Here is an 18772-nt window from a genome sequence, read left to right as displayed (position 1 = left end):
TTATTTCGTCAACAGTTTCCTCGTGGATTTTTTGGTGGCAATACCATCAGTAAACTTGATTTCGTATTGCGTTATGGTGGAAAAAAAAAATCGAAATTGTGATTATCAGCAAAATGCATCGGAGTATTACACTCATTGAACACAAAAATTAGATCATATAATAAAAAGATCCAGTAGAGCTTCTGTAGAGTCGGATTCTTTTATGCATTTGACTTTCGATTAAAAGACCAACCCAATAAAATCGTTTTACATCAAGGTATCTTAAATTTTTTTATACAGTGCCTTCATAATTGTCCGAGACATTGGGGAACATAGCCCTTCCTAAAACCAAGCAAATCTCAAGGCACAGCTTCATATAAGATGTAATTAAAAGTCCCATGTCATAATGTCAATATATTTAACATCAGGGATAAGAAATTATAGAATCTGGTAAGTGTAATACATTTAATATTATAAAATTTCTAAAATTTGGTCACCCATAATTATGACAGCTGCGTTCTTTATTGACTCAGACATTTGTATAATACATACAGTGTGGAACAGCCAAATGAAATAAATTCAGTATCTCAATTATTGTGTATATTTTTATAGACAAGGCGAAAACCTCGCATTCGTGGGAGAAATTTTCCGACTCGATTTTTTTGCATATTCAGATTCGTCAGATGTTCCTTAACATGTCATTCGTCACACAATCGTCATTTTCGCATTTTTAGCAACTTAAATTGTTTACAATTTTAAAACTCAATTTTAGAGGCATAGTGCATGGGAACTTATTTGCTTATAGTGCCAGAAAACCTAAAAAAAAAATTCCGTAGTGAAAAAAACTATTTTTACAATTTGTTTAAAAAAAATTTGTTTAAACAAATAGGCACCAGATTTCCGGCCGGCATCACCTTGATTCATGTTAGGAACATCTCACGAATCTGAATATGAAAAAATATCGAGTCGGAAAATTTCTCCCACGAATGCGAGGTTTTCGTCTTGTCTAATAGAAAATCCCGAGGCACGTCCATTTTGGATTCTGAAATGACATCTTGCAACGTAAATATTTCATCCCTAAATTCAACCCCTTTCGAATGGCAGTTACAACCCCCAAATTTTTAAAAGGGAAGTATGGGCTTGTGATACCTCATTTGAAAGGTATTTTCATTCTGTATTCAAAAATACTATTGTTTTAATATTTACTGCAAAAATTAGCAGTAAAAAAAATAAATTCATCAGTTTGACGAAATTCGCTACAGCAAACTAAAAAAAACTTGCAACGAAGATGATAAATTAGCTCCTTGAACGTCTTGGCCACATCCTAATCGTCCTAAATAAAAATGTCTTCTAACGTTTTCCAACATCTGATGCCTGACCGACTTAACCGCAACCATTGTTTTTGTTCAATAAAATTGGCAATGAATAATTTTGATAAGTTTTTGTGTCTTCTTTTTAGTTGAAAAAGAACATTGAAATTGTTTTTGCTAGCCTGCAAGAACAAAACACTGTTTTAAATTTTTCTTTGTTGTAACCGCGCCATTATTCTATGGCTAGAAATTGGCCTCAATGATTTAGGATCGAGGGGGATTATCCCTCTTTATCCTGCCTCATCTCGTGTAGGCCTGGACAGCCTTCGTAGGTGGGATTGATCCGTCGTCTACCCCGACCGCAAATGCGGCCGGTGTAGGCGCTTTGTGGGACCTCCTTTTGTCCTGGCTGGGCCCCGCCGGCTAGGGCCCTTTCTTCTGGCGCTCTTCTTGCTTCGCCGGCTCGTCTGTGTAAACCCCGGGGGTAGTGTCATGTTTATGTGTGGTATGGTTGGGTAGGGTAGTGCGGCTATGCAGCCTGGGATGCGCTTTGCTAAGGTGGCCCTTAGGCTAGCGCGGGAGGGGAGGGGTAAGGAGGGTATGGGGGGTGTGTATGTGTGTGTGTGTGTGTCGTTGTCTTCGTTTCTTGATCCTGGCTGTCTCTGAAACAGAAAAGGTTAGCGGGCAGGGGGGGGGTCATTGGGGTGGTCACCCAGGGTCAAAAAGTTGGTGTCTAGGTCTTTTGTGTTTGTCGGTCACGTCGGGTACGTAGTCAACGGCTTGCCTGAGGAGGGGATTGTCATGTCTAGCGGCTACGTCAAATCGTTTCTCCGCGTTTTGTCTTATTGTCTGTGTAGCGTTTGTGTATTGTAAGTCTCGTAATATGTCAGTGTTTCTTACGTACCAGGGCGCGTCGGTGGCCGTGCGGAGGGCTATGTTTTCCACAGCCTGTAATGACTTTAAGTGGCTTTTTGCCGCGTGACCCCACGCCGTGGAGGCGTAGGTTAGCTGCGGTTGAAGTACCACCTTGATAAGCGTTCGCTTATTCCTTAAACTGAGGGTGTTTCCACCTTTGAGTAAGGGATAGAGCCTAGCCCTGGTGGTCTTCGCTCGCGCCACCGTCTCCACGATGTGCGGTTTCCACGTGAGACGCTGGTCCATCGTCACGCCCAGGTATCGTGTTTGTCGATTCCAGGAGATGGGTTCCTGGGATAGTGTCAGTCTGTCAAGGTTTTGTGGGATTTTTCGTTTGGTAAAAAGGATAGCCGAACTTTTGTTGGGATTAATTTTGACTTTCCACCTGTTGCACCAGGTTTCAAGTTGGTCTAAGGAGCTTTGGAGGAGGTAGACGGAATATCTAGGATCTACGGATTGGGATGTGATTGTCAGGTCGTCGGCGTATAAGTATATGTTGGTGTTGGGGGGATGTGGGATGTCGGAGTTGTAAATGGTGTATAGGTGTGGGGACAGGACGGTGCCCTGGGGGACACCGGCCTCCATGGGACGGGTGGTGGAAAGGGAATCTTGGATTTGGATGCGGAATTTTCGGTGGTGTAGGTAGGATTTTATGAGTTTGGTAAAGGATATGGGATATTGGTTGGTGAGCATTTTCATCAGTAGGCCTTCATGCCAAACCGTATCGAAGGCCTTTGCGACGTCCAGGAAGACAGCACCAGTGGACTGCCCCCTGTTGAAGGCCGCCGTGATGTGCTCGGTAAGGCGAAGGATTTGGAGTTCGGTGGAGGGATTGGGTCGGAAGGCGAACTGCTCGTCTGGAATGACTCGCAGTTCTTGGGAGTGGGTTTTTAGGCGGGTTAGTATGATTTTTTCTACCACTTTGCGCATAGCCGGGAGCAGGCTAATGGGCCAGTAGTTGGATGGGAAGGTTGGGTCTTTGTTGGGTAAGTTGTAACCATAGACCACCTAGACTGGCTGTATCTAATTTCAATGCACGGGTATTATACCAGTGATGTCAAATTGCGTGGAAGTGGAGTGTGCGTGGTAATCTGACCGCGCATCTTGTGATCAGGTCCGGATTAAGCAATATTTTTACACCTATGACAAATATTCATTTTTCAAGTTTGGAATTCAGAAAATTATATATTTTAATGTCTTGCTAATATTAAATAAACCTACAAAATAATTTAAATATATTTATTGCCTTTAACTAATGTTAGTTTATTTAATATTTGTATTTTCGTAGATTTTACTGAAATAGACATTTTAACTTCATGATTTATTCTCACATGAATATACTTTTCACATACAGCCCTTACAAGTTCTGTTAAATGATTATAATTGTTGGGAAATTATCAAATTGGTGTTCATGCAAATTTTCAAATATGTTCACATTAAAAAAGTTTTTTAATACATGATTTTATTTTTTATTTTTTTGTAGCTTAAGTGTACGTTGGTGTTTTTATAGTTATAAAAAAAATTATTTTTTTTTTCTGTTTCTTAAACTGTGATTTTTCTTTTTTAAACGACGTTTATTTTCTGCGGGCTATCTTTTTTTTTTGTTTTTTGGAAATGAAGGGAAGCCGCCTAACTTCATATTTTAGTTTCTTCTTTCTCGAGGTATCATCACTAAAATGTTTATATAACCTTTTCATTATCCGTGATATTCAAAGTTGACAACGAAGATGTACTACTTAGGTCAGAATATGATGNTGTTGAAGGCCGCCGTGATGTGCTCGGTAAGGCGAAGGATTTGGAGTTCGGTGGAGTGATTGGGTCGGAAGGCGAACTGCTCGTCTGGAATTACTCGCAGTTACTGGGAGTGGGTTTTTAGGCGGGTTAGGATGATTTTTTCTACCACTTTGCTCATAACCGGGAGCAGGCTAATGGGCTTGTAGTTGGATGGGAAGGTGTGGTCTTTGTTGGGTAAGTTGTAACCATAGACCACCTAGACTGGCTGTATCTAATTTCAATGCACGGGTATTATACCAGTGATGGCAAATTGCGGGGAAGTGGAGTGTGCGAGGTAATCTGACCGCGCATCCTGTGATCAGGTCCGGATTAAGCAATATTTTTACACTTATGACAAATATTCATTTTTCAAGTTTGGAATTCAGAAAATTATATATTTTAATGTTTTGCTAATATTAAATGAACCTACAAAATAATTTAAATATATTTATTGCCTTTAACTAATGTTAGTTTATTTAATATTTGTATTTTCGTAGATTTTACTGAAATAGACATTTTAACTTCATGATTTATTCTCACATGAATATACTTTTCACATACAGCCCTTACAAGTTCTGTTAAATCATTATAATTGTTGGGAAATTATCAAATTGGTGTTCATGCAAATTTTCAAATATGTTCACATTAAAAAAGTTTTTTAATACATGATTTTATTTTTTATTTTTTTGTAGCTTAGGTGTAGGTTGGTGTTTTTATAGTTATAAAAAAAAATATTTTTTTTTCTGTTTGTTAAACTGTGATTTTTCTTTTTTAAACGACGTTTATTTTCTGCGGGCTATCTTTTTTTTTGTTTTTTGGAAATGAAGGAAAGCCGCCTAACTTCATATTTTAGTTTCTTCTTTCTCGAGGTATCATCACTAAAATGTTTATATAACCTTTTCATTATCCGTGATATTCAAAGTTGACAACGAAGATGTACTACTTAGGTCAGAATATGATGTTGTAGGTTGGCTGATGGGAGACGTAAAAGAACCTGAAGATTGGGACTGTTCATGTTCATAAAAAAGGATTAGTGAAGATAATTTTTATAAAATTATGTGGTCAGCATTAAAATGTTCACTAAGTAGTGGGAGAGTCCTACATGCCAAAAAAATTCATTCAACTCGCATAGTCCAGGCAAATGCTACAGGACTGTTCTAGGTCAAACTTGAACACAGCGTGCATATAAGTACATATAAAGTATAACTAATATACTTATTATTTCTGGTAGATTTACTGTGGAAACTGCATTTTTTGCTAATTTACGGACTACATTTTTGTTGAAAATTAAAAAATTTTCTTCAGTGATTGAAACATATACGTGAAAATTTTGATGATATTCAATCCTGTTTTTTAAAAGCTTTCACCTATTTGTACTTTATGTCAACATCCTTTGGAAATCTGTAAAAATTAAAATACTAGATTCCAAAAATCGAAGCAAGTGTAAAAATTTGGTAATTAGTTGTTTTACCATAAAATTAATTTTTCTAATCAAATTTTGCCAACCCCCCTTTTCCAGGGTACTGAACATTAATTTCAAATTATTTTTTTGTTATTTTTTCGATCGTAAAAAAATAATTCATTCACATTAATTTTCAGCTTCTTCAAAATTACGGGAATTGGAAAAATTTCATATAAATTGGAGACTTTTGCGTGAGGTAAATAATTATTAAAAATTTGATACAATCATTTATTCATTATTTTATTAACAATTTATAATAATATCACGTCAAATTATTATTATTATGATTACGTTGTATTTCATTTGTGTATATAAAAACCAATTTTTAATGAAGCATAGTATAAATTATAGTTCTGTATTGTTACGGAAATTTTCTCCTCTGATTTTTACAAGCTTTTTATTTACAAACTTTCATTTAACTTGCCTTGTAAGTATGTCTCAATGACGGTCAAATCTTGCATCTGAATTTTAAAAGGTATCACCAACCGATTGAGCTGAAATTTTGCATACACGTGGATGACAATTTATGGTTAGCTAAGTGATGTAATTCTAAATCCAATATGGCGGACTCCCAAAGATGGCGAACCAGTTATTTTTTATACACCCCCATGATATGGGTATCAAATGAAATAAGGGTTTACTGAGAAGAATACGAAAATAAAATAACGTCACACTAAATTCGATATGGCGGACAAATTTTATTTTTGCTAAAAAGTTATAAATAAATGAACAGTAAAAAAATATTTTAAAAACAAGCTGTNTTTTTTTTTGTTTTTTGGAAATGAAGGAAAGCCGCCTAACTTCATATTTTAGTTTCTTCTTTCACGAGGTATCATCACTAAAATGTTTATATAACCTTTTCATTATCCGTGATATTCAAAGTTGACAACGAAGATGTACTACTTAGGTCAGAATATGATGTTGTAGGTTGGCTGATGGGAGACGTAAAAGAACCTGAAGATTGGGACTGTTCATGTTCATAAAAAAAGGATTAGTGAAGATAATTTTTATAAAATTATGTGGACAGCACTAAAATATTCACTAAGTAGTGGGAGAGTCCTACTTGCCAAAAAAATTCATTCAAATCGGTCAAACTTGAACACAGCGTGCATATACATATAAAGTATAATTACTTATTATTTCCGGTAGATTTAATGTGGGAACTGCATTTTTTGCTAATTTGCGGACTACATTTTTGCTGAAAATTAAAAAATTTTCTTCAGTGATTGGAACATATACGTGAAAATTTTGATGATATTCAATCCTGTTTTTTAAAAGCTTTCACCTATTTGTACTTTATGTCAACATCCTTTGGAAATCTGTAAAAATTAAAATACTAGATTTCAAAAATCGAAGCAAGAGTAAAAATTTGGTAATTAGTTGTTTTACCATAAAACTAATTTTTCTAATCAAATTTTGTCAACCCCCCTTATCCAGGGCACTGAACATTAATTTCAAATTAATTTTTTGTTATTTTTTCGATCGCAAAAAATAATTCATTCACATTAATTTTCAGCTTCCTCAAAATTATGGGAATTGGAAAAATTTCATATAAATTGGAGACTTTTGCGTGAGGTAAATTATTATTAAAAATTTGATACAATCATTTATTCATTATTTTATTAACAATTTATAATAATATCACGTCAAATTATTATTATGATTACGTTTTATTTCTTTTGTGTATATAAAAACCAATTTTTAATTAAGCATAGTATAAATTATAGTTCTGTATTGTTACGGAAATTCTCTCCTCTGATTTTTGCAAGCTTTTTATTACAAGCTTTCATTTAACTTGCCTTGTTAGTATGTCTCAATGACGGTCAAATATTGCATCTGAATTTTAAAAGTTATCACCAACCGATTGAGCTGAAATTTTGCATACACGTGGATGACAATTTATGGTTAGCTAAGTGATGTCATTCTAAATACAATATGGTGGACTCCCAAAGATGGCGAACCAGTTATTTTTATACACCCCCATGATATGGGTATCAAATGAAATAAGGGTTTGCTAAGAAGAATACGAAAATAAAATGACGTCACACTAAATTCGATATGGCGGACAAATTTTATTTTTACTAAAAAGATATAAATAAATGAACAGTAAAAAAATATTTTAAAAACAAGCTGTTATTAAAATGCACTAAAATGAAAAAATAAACCAAGATCAGTATGATCACATTCTTATGCGATTTTAAAGCTTGTCGTTGTTCCTTAACTTACCCCTTAAGATTTAGAACATTTTAATAAAAGCTTGTTTTTAAAATATATTTTTTTTTACTTTTCATTTACAATTCGTTAAAGGGCCTAACTCTTCTAAATACGCACTATTTTTTACTACTTTTAAAAATTTACTGTTTACATTGAAGTAATCAATCTTTCTATTTTGTTTTCAGGTGGAGTACTATCACAAACATTCGACACAATAAGTGAGTTATTATTAATTTTTAAACTAGTATTCCTATTACTGTTGTACTGTTATACAGGGTGTCCTTGAAAAGGATGGACAACGCTTGACCACAGGTTCTTTAGATGAAAATAAGACTATTTAGCCTAACTTACCTATACACAAAAGTGCACGCCTACTGAGATATAGCCTTCTAAATATAGAGTTGTTGAGCTCTTTTTTTTTCAAATAATTTGAAAACTATTTTTCTTAGAAACTTCAAATTTGGTACACTTATTTTTTTATATAAGGGCAAGGTAAATATAGAATTTGGAGAGAATACATATACAGGATGTTCTCTTTCTAGTGCCTGTGCGTCACTGGATATCCCGTAACTTTTTTGTGTGTATGCCAATGACGACAGAATTTATATTTTGAAATATAAGCACTATTTTAAAAGATTTTTTGCTCTTACAAAATTTCGATATCGTTTATGGATTTCGAGTAAAATTCGCATTTTTTATGCATTAAATATAGGCAAAAATTTTATGTTTATTTATAAAAAATAATTTATAACTGCAGCCTCAAAGCAGGGAATAATAATGAAAAAACGTCACATTAAAAAAAATAACTACACATTTTTGGTATTAGTATTATCAATCAATAAAATAAAAATCAACACTAATATTTTAAATAAACAATATCAACTAATAATGTAAGAAAGTCAACATTAACATTTTAAATAAACTGATATTTGTAATCACATTAAAATAATATTACAGTAAATGCTCAAAGTTACTTTCTTGTTCTTAAACGCAAACATTAGTTCTTCGAAAATTAGAAATTATCCAATAATTGTGCATTACCTCTCATAACATTAATTTCATGTTGTATTCTTTCCCATATTCGTTTTCTGTATTTACTGAAAAGTTATTTTAAACTGTGGTCCTCAACGCTCCCCAAATGAAATAATTACATGGGTTTAGGTCCGGGGATCGAGGTGGCCATTTTAAAGGGGCATTATTTCCTCTACCTATCCACCTGTTAGACCTTTAATAACCTGTAATACCTACCTGTACCCTGTAATACCTGTAACCTGTAATAACTGGTCTTTTAATACTCTATTAAAGGAACTTTTTGAAAGCCAACCTCTGCCGCTAAACGCCTTTTATTTACTTGAGGAATTTCTTCGACCCTTTCCAAAATTTGTTCCTCCAGCTGAATAATTCCGGCCGTACATTATCCACGATTTAATGTTACAGGTAAAAAACGTCCTGGTTCCCGAAGGCGTATCTCCGCATTAGCAAATGTTTTGTAATTTGGAGTTCTTCGATTAGGAAATCTTTCAGCATATGTTCGAACAATAGCACAACAATTTCTTTCACAATAACCCAAAACTACTAACATATCAGTTTGTTCAGCAAAAGTATAAATTGCAATAAAAAACAAAGTAAGCTAAAATTAAATCACAGCTAGCTTGACACAGAACCTTTTAATTATTGTTATGAATTTGTTTCTCTGTTACATGGCACCTCGTACTAGAACATTCTATTTATCTTAAACTGATTTTATATTATTTAATGTGTAAAAAATGCTAATTTTACTCGAAATCCATAAACGATATCAACATTTTGTAAGAGGCAAACAATCGTCTAAAATAGTGCTTATTTTTAAAAATATAAATTCTGTCGTCATTGGCGTACACACAAAAAAGTTATGGGATAGCCAGTGGCGCACAGGCACTAGAAATAGAACATCCTGTATATGTATTCTCACCAAATTCTATATTTACATTGCCCTAACAAAAAAAAAAAAATATGTGTACCAAATTTGAAGTTTCTAAGAACAGTTTTCAAATTATTTGAAAAAATCTAGGTTATCTGTTCTATATTTAGAAGGCTATAATCTCAGTAGGCGTGAACTTTTATGTATAGGTAAGTTAGGCTAAATAGCCTTGTTTTTATCCAAGGAACCTGCGTTCAAGCGTTTTCATATTACTGTGTGGGGGAGGAACACTTATATTCTAGTAATTTGAATTGATAGGAATAACAGGGTGTCCTCGAAGATGTCCTAGTTGCTCTGAATGGACATATCACCCCTTTAAAATATCAATCAATTATGTTACCATTTAGTTTTACTATCCACGAACCAAACATAAAATTTATCNTACCAAATTTGAAGTTTCTAAGAAAAACAGTTTTCAAATTATTTGAAAAAAACTAGGTTATCTGTTCTATATTTAGAAGGCTATATCTCAGTAGGCGTGAACTTTTGTATATAGGTAAGTTAGGCTAAATAGCCTTGTTTTGATCCAAGGAACCTTCGGTCAAGCGTTTTCATATTACTGTATGGGGAAGGAACACTTTTATTCTAGTAATTGAATTGATAGGAATAACAGGGTGTCCTCGAAGATGTCCTAGTTGCTCTGAATGGACCTATCACCCCTTTAAAATATCAATCAATTATGTTACCATTTAATTTTACTATCCACGAACCAAACAAAATTTATCACCTCTCAAAAAAATAAAGAATAAACGAAAATGCAATTTTTTTATACAAGGTATAACTTTGAATAGAGATCACATTTATAGGGAGGCTACAATTCACCTAGAAACATATAAGTTTACTTTCTTAAATTCCGTCGAGAACTTTTGTAACTTTTTTTTCATAATTTTCATACCCCGTCGCTGGACAATGTGACAACCTCGCACGTTTTACTATAAATTTAAACTAAAATAGGCTTCACATAATATCCCCTTTTCATTTCCTTCTATCACTCATGGTTTAATTTATTTTATTTACATATTTATTCATTTAGCATTTTCTTTTTTACCCGTTTACCATCTACTGGTATTCTCATATTAGGTCTGTTTCTGCAGCAGTTGAGGACAGATTTGAAACTAACAGATATACTTAACCAATTGATTCGTGACCTTAGTCTCACGAAAGTACGTGACAACTTAAGTGGTCGAGTATATCTGAACAGTTTGAACTGATAGTTTGAGAACAGTTTGTACTGCTGCAGAAACAAACAATTTATAGGTGTAAAGTCAGCTGGCATATTTCACTCGTGTAAACAATGGATCAAGCACATGTTGTTACAAAGTTAACGGGTCCTCTCTCAACAAAAAGTCAAAAAGAGGTTAAGATTACACAGGGCAACAATTTTCGCAGCAAATGCTGTGCTTTTGGTATGCAGAATCCAAATCCGGCGTCAGAACTGCTCCTATACGTCACGTTTCCGAGATATCCCAACCTAAAAGTACAAAAACACGTTTTTTTTTATATTTGAGCCTATATCACACAGCGAAAACATTTTTTTTCTAAAAACGAATCGCGCCCTCTAAAACTACCACTCTTACCCTTCAAAATGGTTTTTTCAGATTTGAAAAATCTTTTTGAACCGGTTTCGGACTTATTAGTCCAGATGGAGCCATTGGCTCCCGCGTACAATGTATTTCCTCTTCGTGATGACACGACGAGGAACAGCTGGGTCGTTTGTCTGTTGTCGCACCTATGAGACACTGATGAGTCTGTGCCTGGTGGGTAAACTGACAAACGATCCTAGCTGTTGAACTAGGTGTTGCGAGTATAATTCAATGCCGGTAGGGGCAAATAGCTCTCGGAGTAGTTGTTTCTCGCAGCACTGACAAGTCAAACATTGTGTTACGTCCTCTGTGGGTGGCAGTCGTGCAACAAAGTACCTGCAGTTAGCAGGTCGCTTTCTACTGTGGCCATTTGAATGGCACAGTTGGGAGTCTGCACGACAGATGGAGCCATTGGCTCCCGCGTACTATCGGTATTAATCTCTATAACTGTAACACGGAACCATTGAATACAGAAGCACGTAACCTGCAAACACTACACCCACAACAGGTTAATGTAAGTGCACAATAACCTGAGAGTGCTACATCCCAGACAGGTTAACCCCCAGACATGTTAACCCAAGTGAACAATAACCTGCAAACGCTAAACCCCAGACAGGTTAACTATACCTGCTATACCTTCTGTTGAGGCACTCCGGTTAACCTGCCTGGGGTTTAGCGTTTGCAGGTTAATATGCAATATTTTTGTCTACTTATAAAAATTTATTGTCTACATTGAATTAATCAGTTTTTCTTTTTTTTTGTTTTCAGGAGGAAACCAGACACAAATAATCGATACAACAGGTGAGTTATTAATTTTTTAACTTTAGTATTACTAGAACTGCATAATTGACAGAAATTATTCGAAAGAAACACAATTCCGTCGGGAACGCAAAAATTTTTTAACCTCTCTTGTTTTCATAATTTTCATACCCTGCTGCCGGACAGTGCGACATTAAACAGCCTCGCGTTCATATATTTTTTATGTATATCCTTCCTGAATATATAGGAACCACAACCAGGGTACAAACAGCCTCTACAAAGTTTTATGTCGTTGTAACGAGCGTTCAAATAAAAACGTTGTCGAAGTTGGCTCTGACACATTGGACGTAGGGAGTAGCTTATAGCGACCAACTTAACCTCATTTCTCAACGAGCTGTATAGCAGCTGTCAGTTTCAATAACGTTAATGACTATATAACTTTATTTTAAAGAATAATCGTGATAACAATAACAAACAATTAAAGGAGCTGCGGAAAGTGTCCCCCTCCTTGTTATAACAATAAATTAAAGCAGCTGCTGAAAGTGTCCCCCTCCTTGTTCCAAGCACTTTTCACACCTGTTCCTCAAAGAATTAAAGACATTTTCTAAGATGCTCGGGGTATTGTTAATTTCACGAATCTTGTCTATAAGTCGAGCCTGCAGATGGTTTAAATCAGGAATAGGCAGTTCAAAAATAGTGTTTTTAAGGTAAGGCCACAAAAAGAAATCACACGGCGTAATATCACATGACCTCGGTGGAAATTCATGTTCAGCATTGAGACTTATTAGTCGATTTTGGAAAACTTCCCTCAACATATTCATCGTCTCGCCTGCCGTATGTGCCCTTGCGCCATCTTGTTGAAAGTAAAAGTTTGTAATTTCGTTTTCTTCCAGCTGGTTAACAAAAGGAGCGATAATTTCTTCTCTATACCTTTGCGCAGTAAGAGTACCATTAAAAAAAATAGGTCCATAAATCCTCCTTCGATTGAGAGCACACCAAACTCCAATTTTTTGAGCGTGTAGAGGGCCCTCGACAAAAAAGTTATCTGGTTTTTCAGAAGACCACATTCTCATATTCTGTGAGTTTACGTAACCACTTAAATGAAACCAGGCTTCATCAGAAAAAAAGGTGATATTATGAAGTTCACCGTAGTTGTTTAAAAACCATTCACAAAATACAGCCCGTCGCGGAAAATCAACTTCATAACATTTACCGTTAACTTATAAACAATCTAGTAATAATATTTGATCTTGTGGCTTCGTTTTTCCGAGTTCTATGTTAGAAAAAACTTTCATATCCATAAGTTATCGACAACATAGATAAATCAGTGGAAAAGCTGTCGCTCGCACGCGCGAAAAGTGACTCAAAAACAAAGAGTGTCGGAGAGGGCTTTCGCTCCGATACTGAATTCGGAGCTTCAAAATGCGAAGGTCCGAAAAAAATTGTATTATCTCGGCTTCTAATGGACCAACTTCGATCTTTTTTTTTAATCCGATGTCTCGCGAGTCAAGGAATTCGAATATCATAATGCCAACTGTCTAATTTGCACATATTTTGTTATAAACACAGTTCATTATTTATGCATTCAATATACTGTATATTTTACCCTATGCTATTGCATTTTTTCAATGAAACAATTCATTTACGTATATATTTCAATACTCTGAATATGAATATATTTAGTTATAATTATTACAATTATTTAAATTATTTTTGTTTAAACAAATTAATTTTTTTTATTTGGAAATAATTTTTTTTGTTAAATACAGATAAAATTAACAAAAAACTTTACATTTTAAAATTATAATTTTTGAAAAAAACTAAATTGCAAATTGATAAATGTAATCTAATTGTTTAAAACAAAAAAGACAACTTTTATTTTCTATGTGCAAAAATTTGCTTGTCTAGATGCTTTATTTGAGGCTGTGCAACATTTTGAAAATTCGAAAAATTTTTTAAAATTTTTTTTTTTAATTATTTTGCGAAAACTGTCTAACCAATTTTAATGAAATATAGTTTGTTTTTTTTTACCAAAATTAGAATACCCTTGCAGCAATTAAAATATTTTGAAAAAATTATCCAAAAATCTTGATTATTTTGCCTTTTGCAACATCGGCAATAAATTTAAACATTTTTAACTTACAGTATGTTGTGCAAAATTCAATTCTAAAACATTTTTCCTCTTCGATTTTCTTCCAAAATGCATAGGTTCCAATATATAAGTAAAAAACTCAGATAAAATAGGTATTTTTAAAAATTTCTTAAACATTTTTGCAATTTTGAAAATGTTCCGGACCTCGCCCAGATCTAGGGATCTATTATGTGAGCTGTACTGAAGGTAATCCAGAAAAAAAATGTTTCCCCCTCTCACATCCACCTCAAAACAGATCCGCCCTAATCTATAGTTATATCCTTCTATCATTCTCATTTGTTGACCGTTTGCGGTATGGTATTATATTTTGGGTTTCCTTTAGTTATATTAACAGAATATTTAAAATACAAACAAAAAGCTATTAGACTCATAGTTGGTGCATCACAAAGAACATCGTGTAAAGAGTATCTTAAAAAGCTAAAACTGTTAACTCTGTCATTATCTGAGAAGAATCCTTATAATATATTAATGCCTGAGATGAACTGACGGACAAAACAAACCACGAACTACAACGTAAACCTGATGCCCCCCTATCTCGGCGTCTTATTTAGGTACTCACCGAAGTGTGAAATTATTATGACTATGTTTTATTTAATTTTGTTTTGTATATTAAAACCAATTTGTAATTCCGATTAGTGTGAATTATAGTTCAGTACTGTCACTGAAATTCCCTCCTTTGATTATAATTCATTAATATCCTACCTTTTCTAAATATTCAATATTTTTGCCAAGTTATAAAAATTTACTGTTTACGTTGAATTAATCAATCTTTCTTTTTTTGCTTTCAGGAGGACCACTGTCGCAAATAATCGACATAGATAGTGAGTTATTAATTTTTAAATTTTAATATTTCTAGTACTGCGTAATAATTGACAGAAATTATTGGAAGGGAACACAATCGTCCCTCATACATTTATTTCATAAGCCCTTACCTGGGATTGGGAAAATCTTTTTCGTAGAACATATTTGGATGGACAGGGGACTCTTACAAATAAAATTTAAAAAAAAAATCAAAAAGGGCAGTTCGAAAATGATTTTAAAATACACTTCTCCATGGTACTGGAAATTGGTATACACCTGATAACTTTTGTTCGAAATATTTTTTTATAAAAGCCGGATTAAAACAATGAGACACCTTGTATAATCAGGGTTTTAGAAAATTGTCGTGTTTGGATAGATATTGTAAAAGATGTTTAATTAATTATCTACTGTGGTATGTACCTATTTTACCTACACTGAAACAAAAAATTGTTACTCAAACACAGTGTTAGTAATGACCACAATTGTTTAATTCAACTCAAGAATGATATAAAAATTTTAATTTAAAGAAAAAAAAAGAACTATTATATATTTTTCTAACACGGTTCTACTAAGGACAGTATACATACAGGGATGGCCAGAAGTACGGAATAAAATTCATATCTTTTGAATGAGTTATTTTTTTTTAAAACGCCGAAACACGTTAACTTTTTCCCAACTTTCGGTTATATAATAATTAATTTTTCTTCAACCCCCTAACCCCCAGCTACCCCTACTTTTTTTTTCAAATGGAAACATAAGGCATGAGGGAGCTCGTTGAAAAGCTTATAAAAAACTGAATCCAGCCATACCAACAAGTTTTATTTTTTCAATAGCATGTTTTTTTCATTTAGAAATTGAAACAACTAGATAATTTACAAAAATAAACTCAATGTCGCAAATGCTGAAAATGTCCTCCATTCACTATTTGGCATTCTCCAAGACGATAGTAAAAGCTGTCCACAGCATTCTGAATGACTTCAGCTGGTAAATTATGCATCTCCGCCCTAATCTTGTTCTTTAAATTCTCAATATTATCCGGTCTGTCCTGGTAGACTCTTTCTTTCAAATATCCCCAAAGAAAATAATCCAGGGGTGTTAAGTCGGGGGATCTTGGCGGCCATTCAACTGTACCCCGTCTACCAATCCAGCGATTTGGAAACATTTCATCTAAGTATCTTCGAACATCAATACCAAAATGTGGGGGAGCGCCATCTTGTTGGAACCAAATTCTTTCATTCGGTATATCTGGATCAATTTCATGAGGGAAAATCACAGCTAGAGCAGGTATCAGGTCAAATGTTAGGAAATCCAGGTAGCGTGCGGCAGTAAGATTTTCTTCAAAAAAGAATGGGCCCAAGATTCTGTTGTTGATGATACCTGCCCATACATTAACTTTTTGTGGATGCTGCGTATGCGATTCGCATGTCCAGTGTGGATTTTCCTGGGACCAAAAGCGATAGTTGTGCCTGTTAACCACTCCATTTAAATAAAACGTAGCTTCATCCGAAAAAAGTACGTCTCGTTGAAAACCATTATTGTCGTCACACCGTCTCATCATTTCCTCACAAAATTGTAATCGCCTATCATAATCGTCTTCCAAAAGCTCTTGGACAAGACATACCTTATAGGGGTGGTATTTCTCTTGTTTCAGAAACATTCGAATTGCAGTTCGAGAAGCATCGTGATTGCGGGCCAATGAAACAGTTGAAGTATGAGGATTTTCAACAAGTTCTAATGCAATGTCTAATTTCTTTTCTTCATTCAAAGCACGTGCCCGTCCAGTTTTGGGCAAAGTCTGTACTGTACCGTGTTCCTCAAATTTGTGAAATATTTTACTAACTGTCCCTTGCGAGATTTGGTTTTCGGGATATTTCGCATTAAATAAATCGCGCACTTCAGCCTGACTTCTTATTTTGTCTCCACATCCAAGCAATATCAAGATTTCGATGCGTTGCCTTTCCGACAATACCATTGCAATTCAGTAAATAACTTGATTTTGACACAATAGTAACGTTTCGAACTCCAATTTACAACTAAAGCGAAAAATTAACCAGAAAGCCTGGCAAGTAAGTGGTGCCAAAAAAACGCAACATAAAAAATATATCTTTTTTGCGTTAGCAGTGATAGGTACAGTTTCAAATTCTTTATTTTATTCTGTGCAAATTCATGGAGGATAACACTGAAGATAATTAAATTTTATTTCACTTGTTAAGTAGGTGTTTTATACAACCCTAAAAACCTTGCTATTGAAAAAATAAAACTTGTTTATTTGGTATGGCTGGATTCGGTTTTCTATAAGCTTTTCAACGAGCCCCCTCATGCCTTATGTTTCCATTTGAAAAAAAAAGTAGGGGTAGCTGGGGGTTAGGGGGTTGAAGAAAAATTAATTATTATATAACCGAAAGATGGGGAAAAATCAAAATCAGTTAACGTGTTTCGGCGTTTAAAAAAAATTAACTCATTCAAAAGATATGAATTTTATTCCGTACTTCTGGCCATCCCTGTATAATCATACCAATTTTGTGCGATGCTGTTTTCTGTATATGGAATGAGGCAAATTTAACGTCGGACCAGAAAGGGTGCGAGAGTTTTTCATACGAACGTTTTCTAAAAATGCTGCCTCTTCGAGATACACGATGATGAAGTTAAAAAATGTACTATTTATTTTTTCCCAACCAACGGAAATTTACAACATAACATTTTTCCACAGTTGAAATTTTTTCACAACTTGGTGAAACATCCAGCAAGTTTACCATGTACTTTAATGTAAAATAAAATAAAATCGAATTTGCTCTGAAACTGTGATGGATATCAGATAATACCAATAGATATTTTTTATTTTTTAAAAATGTTCATAATTTTTACTTGATACGTTTTTTCATTAAATTAGTTATCATGCACCTATTTGTGGGTATACCAAACTTTCTGAAGTAATTTTTTGTTATTATAATTGTTTTAGATATGCCATGACAATGCTATTTGAAGTGCCAGTGACCTGTGGAACAACCTATTTTATCCTATCTAATATTACATATGCTATTAAAAAATATGTTTATTTTAAAATTTGTGTAATTGGCAAATTGTGTATCATATCAAATAAATGAATAACGCAAAGATGTCAAAATAATATTATTTATATATTTACTTAATGTGGCTTCTGATGGCGGTTCTGAATTATTGATCGTACAACAACAACAACAACAACAACAACAACAACAACAACAACAACAACAACAACAACANAACATAATAATAATAATAATAATAATAACAAAAATATATTTGGCCATAAAATATACAGGGTGCTCCACTTAAGAGGGATTCATGCGATAAGTATGTGCTGTACAGTGCTTTTGTAAAATCTTATGTATCGACGTTGTACTAATACAAATGCAAAGCCTTCTTGACGCTGTTATACAGCTACTTTTTTGGACCTAGAAAAGAACCTGATTTTATTTAACATTTAGAAAGCTGAAATCGTGATTTTTTTTTCAAAAACAACTGATTATCTCTAAACGGTAAGTTTTAAACACCATGTACATTTAATAAACTCTACCTAATATTAACCAAGGAATTCAAAAACGCAATAATATACAGAGTGTTCTGTTTAAAATAACAAAGTTATGTAGCGCCCACATGAAATAGAACACCATGCAAAGCTAAAAATATTGTCTTTACATGGTCCACAATTCCAGACAACTTTTATTAAAACCATTTTTTTTATAAATTTTACAGTTACAGAGATACAGAAGAATCCCGCTTAGGTGGGACATCCTGTATAGTTTAGTGTGTGACAATATAATAGATATTATAAGCCCGTCATCTTATAGCTCCCCCTCCCCCTCCCCCCCCCTCCTACTCGCC

General features: G+C 34.1%; 1 protein-coding gene across 3 annotated transcripts in view; it reads left to right on the top strand.

The window, feature by feature from the left end:
- LOC108912459 overlaps positions 1 to 18024 on the top strand; it is a 122793-nt gene extending 104769 nt beyond the window's left edge. For all 3 annotated transcript variants that reach the window (XM_023455941.1, XM_023455942.1, XM_023455940.1), the window contains exons 16-19: positions 7839 to 7871; positions 11965 to 11997; positions 14896 to 14928; positions 17868 to 18024. In XM_023455941.1, the coding sequence (XP_023311709.1) occupies positions 7839 to 7871; positions 11965 to 11997; positions 14896 to 14928; positions 17868 to 17878 (110 nt within the window). In that variant the 3' untranslated portion in view covers positions 17879 to 18024. The remainder of the gene's footprint in view (positions 1 to 7838; positions 7872 to 11964; positions 11998 to 14895; positions 14929 to 17867) is intronic.
- The last annotated feature ends 748 nt before the right edge of the window (positions 18025 to 18772 follow it).

Source organism: Anoplophora glabripennis, unplaced genomic scaffold (assembly GCF_000390285.2).
Source record: "Anoplophora glabripennis isolate ALB-LARVAE unplaced genomic scaffold, Agla_2.0 scaffold35, whole genome shotgun sequence".
NCBI classification, from domain to species: Eukaryota; Metazoa; Arthropoda; class Insecta; order Coleoptera; family Cerambycidae; genus Anoplophora; species Anoplophora glabripennis.
The sequence above is the reverse complement of the archived record's forward strand: the minus strand, read 5'-3'. Positions and strand labels throughout refer to the sequence as shown.